Source organism: Phyllostomus hastatus, unplaced genomic scaffold (genome assembly GCF_019186645.2).
Source record: "Phyllostomus hastatus isolate PE091 unplaced genomic scaffold, TTU_PhHast_1.1 phas_contig_148, whole genome shotgun sequence".
NCBI lineage: Eukaryota > Metazoa > Chordata > Mammalia > Chiroptera > Phyllostomidae > Phyllostomus > Phyllostomus hastatus.
In genome coordinates, this window is record NW_025333607.1 from 12,255,034 (window position 1) to 12,268,283 (window position 13,250).

Consider the following 13,250-nt stretch of genomic DNA (forward strand, 5'->3'; position numbering starts at 1 on the left):
ACCCCTACCACCACCTCAGCCCTCACAGAGTGATCCTTATAAAAATATATATGTATTAAAAATGTGTATATAAAATATATGTTTATATGTGATATATATACTTGTGCACATATACATACTCACATATAATGTCATCCTGCTGCTTCAGACACTTTAGTACCTATAAGACCCTTCAAGGTCTGGCCTCTCCGCACCTCTCCAGCTTCGTTTTATACCACTCTTCCTCGCATTCCGTCCCTTTGAGCTCAGCTGGATCTTTTTCATTCCCTGTACTCACCAGGCTTTCTCTTTTTTCCTTTTTCTTCCTTTTTTTTTTTTTTTTTTTTTTTGCAGGGCCTTTGCACACGCCCTTCTCTCTGCTTGGAGTGTTCTTCCTTCCCCTCCCTTCTGGTTAACTTCTGCTTGTCCTTTAGATCCCAGCTGTTTTCTGTCCTCCCTGACTAAGATTACATCTTCTTATTAAATTTTTGCGTGTCACTGTCCAACTTCTGAGTGGCAGCTGTCACAGTTGCACTTCACATCTGTCAATGTGGCTGGGAGCTCGGGCTGGAAGCTGCACTGGGGAGGGTGCATTACTGTTCTTCACGTGTGCGTTCCAGGCCCGTGTGCAACACCAGGCCTCTCTGACCTTTTTCATACTGTTCGCCCCTCCATAGCTACTCCAAGCTCCCTCCCTCCCTCCCTCCCTTCCCTGAATATGCTGAACTTTCTACTTCAGGGCTTTTTTACCCACTGCTCTGCCCAGACTCATTGGTGTGCCCTCCTGCTCTCTCATGGCTGGTCCCTCCAATGTTCGCTCCTGAGAAAAGCCTTCCCTGGCTGCCCTGTGTAAAGTAACTCCCCACGCTGAGATCGCCTTCCTTTATAACACCCGCCACGAGGGTGGTTATTTTACGTGCTCATTTACTGTGTGTCTCTTCCTAGAGTGTGTCCCTTCCCACAAGAGAGCAGAGTCTGTCTTTTCCTTTTGTTAACCCGGCTCTTGCAACAGTTCTGTGTCAGGCAGTCAGTGAGTATGTGTTCAATGAATGAACATATCCAGTTAGAGCAGGATTCTAACTTAATTTCACGTGCCTGTAAAATCCATGTGTTTTTTTTTTAAGATTTTTATTTATTTATTTTTAGACATAGGGGAAGGAAGGGAGAAAGAGAGGGAGAAGAGCATCAACCTGTGGTTGCCTCTTGCACGTTCCCCTCTGGGGACCTGTCCCACAACCCAGGCACATGCCCTGACTGGGAGTCAAATCGGAGAGACCCTTTGGTTCGCAGGCCAGTACTTAATCCACTGAACCACACCAGCCATGGCTAAAATCCAGGTTCTTAATCTAATAGATATTTTCTAATTGGTCAAAGTAACACTAATAGCATAATATAAAAATTAGCCATGTGCTATGTGCACTGTTCTCTAAGCACTTTTACATGTATAAATTAATTCAATTCCCATTTTACAAATGACGATCAGCAGCACAGAGAGGTTAAGTAACTTGCTTAAGGTAACAGAGCAAGGATGTGGCAGAGCCAAGATTACTAACTAGTCTCAATCTGTGCTCTCAACCGCTGTGCGACACTGTCTCTCAAAAATGGAGAAAGGTTAAAAGTGGTGGTCAGAATCCCCAAGATACAGCTCCCGTCTTCATGGGGCGGGGATGGAGATCCTTGCTGCTCCCCTTTCCCTCAGATGGCTGCTCAGATACCACTTTTCAGAGAACCCAATCACGAGGACTTTGTAGAAAAATAGTCTTTCTGCCCCAGCCCCACCCTACCTTCTCAGTTCTTATGTTCCTGCAGAATTTTTTTCAGGTAGTGCTTGTTTGTCTCCCCTCACTTGACCGTAAGTTCCGTGTGCGGCTGCGTTGCATGCTGTGTTCTCCCAGGTGCGGGCGGCAGGGGCTGGGGTGCAGCCGGCTGTCTGCAGGAGCCCAGCACGTGGGTACACTGGTCACTGCTGCTTCTCAAGAGAGCCGTGTTTCTCATGGTAGCCACGGGGATCTGTGTGGTCCACTGCTGCTGCTTCCCAGTTGTGTTGTATGACTGGTTTTTGGCGAGACTTTACAGCATTTCTCCCTGACGGCTCTCCCCACAACACTCCTGCCTTTGGTCATTGAACTTCAACTTGCCATACAGAAGCTCTTGAGTTGTCCTGTTAAGCATTCTCCACATCCAGGAAGAGAGTAGAGTGAAGCAACATTGGCTCTAATGTTGATGGGTTGTCTGTTATTCTATAAGCCACTCAGACTGCCCTATGGAGGAAAAGTCAATTGAGGTTTAAGGATCTGAAATGCATAAAAATGTTTCATAGCCAGAACTGCAGTACTTTCTCTGTTGCTTTTCATTTAAGGTCTGTTGCCCATTTATGAGTTGTAACTCTGCTGCTTTTGTTAAACACCAAGGAGAACTCATCTTTCTTCACTGATTTATGTGTAAGTTCATGTTCTTCTTTATCCCCTGAGATCACTGTGTATTTATTGATTTTTATGTGTGTAGTATCATGATGGACTGGCTCCTTAAAGATGTGTACTCACATTTTGAACATGCCATTTAAAAACTTGTCTTTTCTCAATTCAAGTAACTGACCACTTTTCCAATAATTTTACTGCTGCCTGATCTTAGATTATATAGCCTCTGAAACATAAATGGATATCAGAGTAACCAAGATGAGAAGTAGATGGTTGTAGCCCTGGCTTGTGTGGCTCAGTGGGCTGCATGCCAGCCTGCCAACTAAAAGGTCACCGGTTCAATTCCTAGTCAAGGCACATGCCTGGGTTGCAGGCCAGGTCCTTGGTTGGGGGCATGCAAGAGGCAACTGATTGATGTTTCTCTCTCCCTTTCCTCTCTCTAAAAATATAAAATCTTTTAAAAAAGTACCTGTCCCTGGCTGGTGTAGCTCAGTGGATTGAGAACAGGCCTGTGAATCAAAGGGTTGCCAGTTCAATTCCCAGTCAGGGCACATGCCTAGGGTGTGGCCAGGTCCCCAGTAGGGGGCTCAAGAGAGGCAACCACACATTGATGTTTCCCTCTTTTTCTCTTTCCCTTCCTCTCTCTAAAATAAATAAATAAAAATCTTTTTTTTTTAAAGTAGCTGGTTATAAAGTAAAACAAATTTGAAAACAAATAATGGTAAATAGTTTGACTATAGTAAAAGAAAAGCAAAAGATGTTCTAAACAGTTTTAAAAAATTTATTTATTGAGTTGAGAGAAATGGGGGAATGGGGGAGAGAGAGAGAGAGACATCAATTGTTATCCCGCTCATATATGCATTCATTGGTTGATTCCTGTATGTGTCCTGACCAGGGATCGAACCCACAACCTTGGTGTATCAGGACAATTCTCTAATGAACAACAATTCTCTAATGAATAGAGCTATCCAGCCAGGACTAAACAATTTTTTTTTAACTTAAAAGAAGATTTACTAATCTATAATTCTATGAATAATTTTTCTTTTGTAGCACAGAAAAGGGTTTTTTCTGTTAATTTCTCTTTAAAATTGAGATATAACTGGCATGACATTATATTGTTTTAGGTGTATAATATGATGATTTGGTGTATGTATATATAACAAAAGTTACTACCACAGTAAGTCTAGGTGACACCCATTACCACGCATCATTACAGTTTTTTTTCTTGTGATTAGAACTTTTAAGGTCCACTGTTTTAGCAACTTTCACATCCACCATGCTGTGCATTATATCCCCAGGATGTATTTGTCTTATAACCAGAAGTTTGTACCTTTTCACCTATTTCCTCCACCCTAGCAGCCACTAGTCTGTTCTCTGTATATATACCCGAGTTCGTTTGTTTTAAATGCCACATACAAGTGACAGAGATCACCCTTTGTTATTTTTAGAATGACTTGGACTTTTTTGCAACTCACATACACAATCTAGAGATTTTCAATTTAAAATCTTTCCTCTTTCCTAAAACTTCTGTTGATGCTCCTGCTTGCCCTCACCTGTAGATCCTATCCTGTGTTCACACCAGCAGTAGCCCCGTGTTTCCCACAGTGAGCCTGAGGGTTACCTGCAACAGGGTCCCCTGAGGACCTGAATTAGTTGTACACGTTCTGTGTGTTTGAGGAGCTTCCTGGTGATTCTAATACACACTAAAGCTTTTTTAGGCAGTGATCCCCTCCAACTCTATGCTAGTCCCTCTGGCCCGTTCTGACCATCTTTTGCAGCTCGGATCTGTAGGTGCTGTGCACATCTGCATTCTAGACATCCAGGGGACTTCCTGCCCACTGGGACAGTGCCTGGGTCATGTCTGTCTTCTCCACTCCATTTCCTCTTCTGAACTTTGCCTCAATAAACATTGGTTCCCTTTCTCTTTTCCTTCTCCAACACCAGCACACTTCTGGATGAGGATCCAAAATTGCTTCTGTCTGTGGTCTACCTCTTTCCTCTCTTTCTACATTTTTCTCCCTAGGAAAGGTCTCCTTGACTTAAAACTAGACTTCAAAGTCTAATTAATTTCTCACAACTTCAGTGAGTCTTCCAACTGTTTCTCCAGTTCTTCGTTACCTCATCTGAGCTCTGGTCTATAGCTTGAATTGTCTACTAGTTATTTCTGATTACACAACCCACCCTCACTTCAAAGTCAACATTGCTAAAACTAAATGGATCGTTTTTACTCCCAAGCTCTTGAGAACTTTCAAGAGAAAACCAAGTTCTTTTTCTCTCATTTTGATTATGAAATAATATTGATTTGTTTTAATTGCAGGCTCTTCGGCAAAAGCCCTTGTCAGTTTAAAAGGTAAGATTCACAGAATGATTCTTTAGGTATGGCATAAGCTAGAAATTTAAGTCATTAAATTAATTTGGATATAGTGTTTCTTTTTCTGTTATGACTCATTATAGCTTTTAATTATTGGGTTTCACTGATGATAACTTTAAATTCATATGCTGTTACATGAAAATTGGTGCTTGGTTGTTAGAAATTACTAAGAAAATGTTTCCCTAGAATTACTGATTAAAGAACTTTCTTACTAGATTTAAAACATTTCTTTTTGTAAACATTTCTTAAACAGTTGTTCTAAGCTGTGTTTTTACATAGCAGTTTATTTTTTAAGAATCTTACCTTCTCAGTAATAATGCAAGTCTCTTAAAAATAAAAGAATGCAGTAATCCTCTTTTTAAGAGAAAAAGATATGTTGCTTGGTCTTGCTATTTCTTTATGTAAGTAGTATTAATCAGACCAAACCCTGTTAATATAGTTCATTTTTAAATTTTACCTTGAGCAGTGTTCTGCTGGGTAAGTACGTTTGGAACCAAGCTAGATACTCTAATGTTCATTAGTAGTCTTACCTTCAAAACTACTTTGTCGTACTTGGAGTTGGTAACTTACCAGATTCAGTCCTTCTGGCCCGAGAACTCTTGTCTTCCAGTTACCCTAATTTATTTGCCTACCAAAATCAACACCATCCCACCTCTTTTTTTTTTTAAGATTTTATTTATTTATCTTTAGAGAAAGGGGAAAGGAGGGAGGAAGAGGGAGAGAAACATCAGTGTGTGGTTGCCTCTTGTGCACCCCCTACTGGGAACCTGCCCTGAAACCCAGGTATGTGTCATGACTAGGAATTGAACCGGTGACCCTTTGGTTCGAAGGCTGGCACTAGTCCACTGAGCCACACCAGCCAGGGCCACCTCTTTTCTTTTGTACTTATTAAAATAAGTGTTTAAAAAAGTATTTCATTCTTTTTCCTGAATATTAAAATCATGTTCTTCAAAAAAATATTTAAGTGATATAAATTTCTAATAGAAAAAATTAGAAAAATGCAGATATGCAGCTAGAAGGAGATGAAACTGACTGTATTTGTCTAAGTCTCTATATAAACACATCCTTTTTATAAAAATTAAACTCATCCTTTTCATATGTCTAGTTACTTGTTTGAATTTTTTCTGGTTGCATACAACTCAAGACGTTTCTTTGAATTAAGGAAAACAGAAATGCCTCACATTTCACTTTTTTGATATCAAGGGTTTTACATACTGAAGCAGAAAACATTTAGATAGAAGCTTTAAATGTAAGGTTAGAAGAAGCTTTTTTCATTTCCCCATTTTCAGTTAGACTGTACTTATGAGGTGGTTCTCGGATAATTAAAATGGAGGAATTATTTAAAGCCAGAAAGAAAGAAGCCACATGTTTTAATAAAAAAGTTTAATATTTTCAAGATATATTGCCAAATTATGGCAAATTATGCCAAAAAATACAGAAGAGAACTTTCATTTGTAATAAACTAAAATCATTATGGTCAGTGTATTTTTTCATATTGGCAAATATTTCGTATATATTGCTGTTACTGAAAAGGCAATGTTCACAGCATGAAATCCTTTGAACTAAACTTAAATCTTATCAGTAATAATTATTTATTACAGAGGGAAGCTTATCTAACACATGGAATGAAAAGTTCAGTTCTTTACAAAAAACACCTGTTTGGAAAGGCAGGAATACAGGCTCTGCTGTGGAAATGGTAAGGAATCGGTTTTTCTCACACTTTAAAGTATGAGCTAAATTGTCTGTATTATTGTCATTACAGATTTTCATAGCACAGTAGACATTGTTCAGGGTTTTCCGCCAACTTCAAGCACTTGAGTCTTTTTCTTTTTTATTGATTGACTTGAGAGAGAGAGGGAGGGAGAAACATCACATTTGCTGCTCCACTTATTTATGTATTCACTGGTCACTTCTTGTGTGCGCCCTGACGAGGGACTGACGCTGCCACCTTGGCGTGTGGGGATGACGCCCTAACCAGCTGAGCTGCCCGGCCGAGGCAAGCGTTGGAGTCTTTAAGTGTCAGTGAGCAGTATATGATCATACATAGATAAATAATCTGTAGTCTGTGATAGTTTGGTCATTATTAAGCATTTGTAGTTTTTTTTAAATAGGCAAAAACAGAGGAAAAACTCTTAACAACCCAAAATCATATTATTAGTAGGTAGTAAAAATTTTACATGGTTGTGGTCCCTACAAAAAGATGTATAAATAAGTTGTAAGATAATAAAATCTTTTTTTTTTAAATATCTGTCTCCTTCCTTAAAAAAATTTTATTTATTTTTATAGGGAGGGACAGGGAGGCAGAAAGAGAGGGAGAGAAACATCGATGTTCAAGAAATGCATCGATCAGTTGCCTCTCCCATGCCCACAACTGGGATCCTGGCCCACAACCCAGGCATGTGACCTCACTAGGAATTGAACCAGTGACCTTTCAGTTTGCAGGCCGGTACTCAGTCCACCGAGCCACCCCAGCCAGGACAAGATAAAATCTTGGGCAGGTCAATGGCAGGTGCATTTAGGGGTGGGAAGTAGAGATGAACGTACAGTTGGCAGGACTAATGATTTGGGGGACCTCTGCTCCTCCCCTGCCCACTTAGGTAACCAGGAGGCTTTAGGGATCACTCATGAAACAGGTCTGGAGCTAGGGTGGACAGCAGTGGTCACAGTAACCTGGGCATCTGGCCACAGTGAATATGCAGGACTTTCTGCCCTCTATCAATTCTGTCGCCATCCTTCTCTCCCTCCTCTCAGGGGAAGGAGGAGCAGGGGAGAGGGCACTTCCTGCCAGGGCCGCGGGGTGTTGAGACTCTCTGCAGATTTAATTTCAGAGATCCATACCTCTAGCTTTAGCCCAGTTGGGTACTGCCCACATGTTGCTAGCCCTCTGGACCTGCCTCCCTTCCAACGAGGTGTGAAGCTCTGTCTTAAATAGTGGAAGAAGGATTTGAAAAAGGATGCAGGTACTATTGGGGTATTATTTCTGTCATTCTTTATTAATGAGACTTCTGAACGTAGAATGGACTATAAAATGTTTCATATTATAGATCCTTAAGTGTATGATGTACTTTGGGTACCTAATTTTTTTTTTTTTTTTTAGTTCTACAGGCATTTGTTGAGTATCTGCTATAGGTATCTTATATTTTTACTTACAAATGGAAATTCAGTTAATAATTTTTGACAGCAGATCTAGTTTAATAATATATACATTTAGATTTACCCTCTAGAATGATCTAGTAACTTTGCCCCAGACCAGCCCTATGCAAAAGGTGTATTATGTGATACACCCAGCTGGTGTTGATCCAAACACCAACACAACAAGAACTGGAATTTCCAGAATTTATTATCCCATCTTCATTCCAGGCTGCCAATGTGCTAAGAAGATTTAGATTCTGGTTTTAGTCATCAGCTAGGTGTTTTCCTTGTAAACCAATTGCATAAACATTTATCTTATTACTCTTTAAATCTAAGATCATTTGTCTTTGACCTTGCATGTTTCGTATTACCCATACTTCATCCTTCTGTAGTGGTGGCTGATAATCCAGAGTTAGCTGTATTTTCCAAGTACAGAATTATATTTTGGAACAAAAAAGGGAAGTGTTCAGTCTTTTCATGAAATAAAAAAATTTTCTGTCATAGCCTTTCAGAAATTCAAAACGAAGTCGACTCTTTTCTGATGAAGATGACAGGCAAATAAATACAAGGTCACCTAAAAGAAACCAGAGGGTTGCAATGGTTCCGCAGGTATGTGTGTGCTGACATTTTGTTTCACGTGATAGGAAGTAAGCAATTGCTCTGTGCAATAAAGTTTATGTTAATTCTGTTACATTTTGAGTAACAAGTTCTTTTCTTTAAATTGGTGCTCCAGCTCCACTCCTATTTTAGTTACCTAGAAAAGACCGTTTCTACTCTGGTTTCAAACCTTGAAACCAGAGTAGAAAGCCAGTCCTCAGTCTTACACACTTTTCCCTTAAGCATGGAGATAGTGGACTGTGAGCAAACGGATTTGACAGTATGGAATCAGCTCGGAGTTTAGCGTGGAGAAAATACACAGCATGAAATTATATCTCCTTTTTCATTTTTGGCATCTTTTTAAAAAATTCTAGTGGATATGTAAAAATCAAAGGAATGAATGAAAATTGGATAACAAAGTATTAAAGAATAATGTAATTTTTCTGATCAAATTTATAATTTTTGGTATAGTTATTTTCTACTTCCCTGTCATTTTTTTCCCCAAAAGTGTTATAAGATTTTCCAGTAGGATGGGCCATAGTAGAGGTGATTTTTCTCAACCATGGATTGGGCAACAAAGGAATTAAAGGTATGACTAGCAATTAACCTCCCCCCACCCCCCGAAAAAAAAAACCCTAAAAAGTCTTACATACCTTTATGATAATATATAATAATAAAATATGTTCATGTTCTGTAAAATGGACAAAAATGTATTTTGAACTTTTTTTAATGTCAAGGACAAATGTACATAAGCATCTAAAATTCAATTAAAAATTGAAACGAATACATATGTGCATTGTTTGACTCAGTAGGTATTGGATACAAGGTTACATGAATATAAAAAAATAGTTAAATAACTCTTGTATTAACTTGAGTAGAGCTGTGTTATTAGGATGATTTGAATGACTTAACTCTTTAGTTTTTAAAATTTTCTAAATGTGGATGTTTTTAAAGTTCTTTTTTTTCCTCCAGCTTTTTATTAGGGAAATTTCCAAGCACACAGAAAACTGCAGTCTTTATGGCTGTAATAAAGCCAGCCTGCCCCAACTCCATCCACTGCCTTTCCCTGCAGGCACATCATTCCTCGTAGGACTGTTTTGCAGAGTCCTTTCTGCTTCTGAGCGTGACATGAGGCTGCTCGAGTCTCCTTGTTTCCAGCCCCAACATGCCTGGTTCTTTCAGTCTTCATCCACACGACGTGGCTTGTTCCCTTCCGCTCCTAATCACACCCTCTAAATTCTTGTATTCTGTCTGTGTTTCTTTTTTATTTTATCCTCACCCGAGGACATTTTTTAATTGCTTTTAGACAGAGGGAAAGGGAGAGAGAGAAACATCAATGTGAGCGAGAAAACGGGGGGGATCAAACTACAACCTAGGTATGTGCCCTGACAGGAATCGAACCTGCAACCGTTTGGTTACAGGATGATGCTCCAACCAAGCAAGCTACAACCGGCCAGGGCTGTCTGTGCTTCTTTAAAGGGCACTGCCCAAAGCTAAAAAATTACAGAAACCAACTTTATTGAGTTCTTAGTATGTAGATCTTGTTCTGAGCACCTCTTTTGTATTACTTTGATTCAAGCAATCTGGTGAGATAGGTTACTGTTATATTATCTCCCGTTTCTCAGATGAGAAAACAGACCCACAAGTATCTTGCTTAGGATCACAAAGTAGGAAGTGAAGGCTGATTCTAAAATGGAAGGCATCCCGTCTCCAGAGCCCTGCTTTTTGTATTTCCTTTAATTCACATATCACGCAGTTCATCTATTTAAAGTGTGCTGTTCAGTGGTGTTAGTACAGGCACAGAGCTGAGCGACCATCAGAACCAATTTTATGACGTTTGCATCACCCCAGAAGAGACCCTGTGCCCAAGAACAGCCGTTCTCCGTTTTCTGTGCGTCAGATAAGCCCTAGAAGTGTAATTGCTACAAGGGTATTAACTTTTAAACTTCAGAAGACACTGCCAAAAAAAATCTATTCATAAAAGTTGTAATAATTTAAATTTCCACTAATAGTTTGAATACATTTCCCCACACTCAACAGGGGATCTTTAATGCAGTTTTGTATCCAGTAAGCCATCAATACCTCGTTTAAGAATCTGGGTCAGTAACTCAGTGGAAACAGAGCACTTTTTCTGATAATACTATTTTATAGTAATTTGGTTATTTATGCTTAATTATTTTTGCATTAAAAAGTACAAAAAAACTTTGCATTAAAAAGTTAATTTTTTAAGTACACTATGGATTCTGGGACAGAAAAAGGACACGAGTAGAAAAAGTTGAGAAACCCAAATGAAGTCTGTAGTTTAATTAATGGTGGTGTACCAGCGTTAATTTCTCAGTTTTGGCAAACCTTGGTTATGTAAGATGTTAATGTTAGGGAACGCTAGGTGAAGGGCATAGGAAAATTCTGCTATCTTTACAACTTTTCTATAAATCCACAATGTTTCCAAAGTAGAAAGTTTATAATAAAAAAGTTAGTGGTGCTTACAGCTCTTTTTGAATTTGTCTAGTAAGTCTTCCTGTCTTTACCAGAAGACCCGCTAAAAAAATAATAAAATAAAAATGTTAATTTTGACCTCTGCCTGCCCGCCAGATCTACTTCCCTTATCTTCTGGCAACCACTGTAGTTAGCTTAATTATTCCTTTTGACCTTTTAATACTTCTAAAACTATGTTCACAGAAAATATATAGTATTAATATATGTGGTTTTAAAATTACATTTATAATTTCAATTTCATGATACTATGTCATGCATCATTCTGTAATTTATTTTTTTCACTTGAAACATTTTGAGGTCTAGTGTGCTGGTTGGTTTAGATGGATGGATGGAATGGAAGGATAGGCAGGCCTTACTATTCCATTTTTTTTTTTACTGTAACATAGTATTCAATCTTATGATACTGTAATTTATTTATGAGTTCTCCTATATGGGCATTTAAGTGGTTTCTCAGGCTTTACTATTACAGACAATGCTGTAGTATCTTTTTCTAGGGCAGATGCCCACAGTGTGGACCTGTTGAATCACAGGGTGTGCACATTTAAACATCTTTTTCAATATAGGCATTTACCCTATAAATTAAAATTTCCTCCAAGCATTACTTTAGCTGTGTTATTTAACTTCTGGCATATGGTGTTTTTTCACTGGTCTCCTCTATTTCTGTTCTATTAAGAGTTGTTTTAATGGATGTTGAAGTTTGTCAAATATCTTTAGCATCAGCGGAGGTGATCATATGTTTTGGTTTATTCATAATGGCAAGTTATATTAACAGTCTTTTAATGCTGGACTACCTTTGTATTTTTTTTTGTTTGTTTTGTTTGTTTATTATCCTTGGACTTTTTACATAAATTCCTGTTGGTTGTGTTGTACTCTTTTGATGTTTTGACGGTATTTATCTGGTAGCAGTCTTTCTTTTTTTTAAGCTTTTTAAAAATAAAGATATAATGACAAAGCATATTACTTTCAAATGTGCAATATAATAATTTGATACTTGTATATATTCAAAATTATCACTATAATAAGTCTAGTTAACATCTGACACCACAACTACAAATTATAATGAGAACTTTTTTCTTATAATGAAACTTCTAAAATCTCTCTTAGCAACTTTTAAATATGCAATACAGTGTTAACTGTAGTCATCATACCTTGTTTTACACCCCCATGAGTTATTTCTTTTGTAACTGAAAGTTTCTGCCTTTTAACCTGTTTGGCCTATCCCCCATCTCTTGCCTGTGGCCACCACCAGTCTGTTCTCTGTATCTATGCGTTTGGACTTTTTTTTGTTAGTTAGGTTTTGTTTGGTTTAGATTATACATGTGAGATCATATGGTGTTTGTCCTTGTCTGTCTGACTTATTTCACTTAATGCAATATCCCCGAGATCCATCTGTGTAGTTGCAAGAGCAAGAGTTCGTTCTTTTTTTATGGTTGGTGTGTGTGTGTGTGTGTGTGTGTGTGTGTGTATCACATTTTATTCTTTCACTCATGATGGACCCCTAGGTTGCTTCCATATCTTGGCTAGTGTTAACAATGCTACAGTGACCATGAGGGGCATATATCTTTTCAAATAGTGTTTCATTTTCTTCTGATAACCTAGCCAGCAATGGAATTACTGGATAATGTGGTGGTTGTATTTTCAACTTTTTGAGGAATCCCCATACTGTTTTCCACAGTGGCTGTGCCAGTTTACATTCCCACCGGGAATACACAGTGGTTCCCCCTTCTCCACATCCTTGCCAGCATTCGTTATTTCTTGTCTGTTTAACGATGGCCATCCTGACAGGTGTGAGCTGACACCTCACTGTGCTTCGGTTTGTGTCTCCCTGACAGTTGACCATGCGGAGCGTCTCTCCGTGCACCTGCTGGCCATCTGTCTGTGTTCTCTGGAAAAATGTCTGTTTGGATCCTGTGCCCATTTTTTGGTGGATTGGTTTTTTTGCTTGAGTTATATGAATTCTTTATATATTTTGGATATTAACCTCTTAGTATGTAATTTGCAAATACATTCTCCCATTCGGAAGATTGCCTTTTAATTTTGTTTTTGGTTTTCTTTGCTGTACCAAAGCTTTTTAGTTTGATGCAGTCCCACTTGTTAGTTTTTATTTTTGATGCCTTTGCTTTTGCTGTCAAATCCAAAAAATTCATCACTGAGACCAATGGCAAGGAAGTTACTGCCTATGTTTTCTTGTAGGACTTTTGGGGTTTCAAGTTTTACATTCAGTTCTTTAATACATATTGAGTTAGTTTCTGTGTATG

At 38.6% G+C, this 13,250-nt stretch overlaps 1 protein-coding gene and 1 non-coding gene across 7 annotated transcripts in view; both read left to right on the plus strand.

Annotated features, from left to right (window-relative positions):
* LIN9 (lin-9 DREAM MuvB core complex component) overlaps positions 1–13,250 on the plus strand; it is a 42,420-nt gene that overhangs the window by 3,251 nt on the left and 25,919 nt on the right. For 3 of the 6 annotated variants that reach the window (XM_045817458.1, XM_045817469.1, XM_045817462.1), the window contains exons 2-5: positions 2,339–2,420; positions 4,714–4,746; positions 6,369–6,463; positions 8,404–8,508. In XM_045817458.1, coding sequence (XP_045673414.1) covers positions 2,417–2,420; positions 4,714–4,746; positions 6,369–6,463; positions 8,404–8,508 — 237 coding nt within the window. In that variant the 5' untranslated portion in view covers positions 2,339–2,416. Of the gene's footprint in view, positions 1–2,338; positions 2,421–4,713; positions 4,747–6,368; positions 6,464–8,403; positions 8,509–9,004; positions 9,086–13,250 lie in introns of those variants that run through there. The other 3 variants (XM_045817477.1, XM_045817454.1, XM_045817473.1) reach the window with 2 other exon arrangements.
* On the plus strand, positions 10,974–11,036 carry LOC123805776. Its single transcript, XR_006783374.1, has one exon. It is a non-coding gene; the product is annotated as a U7 small nuclear RNA (small nuclear RNA).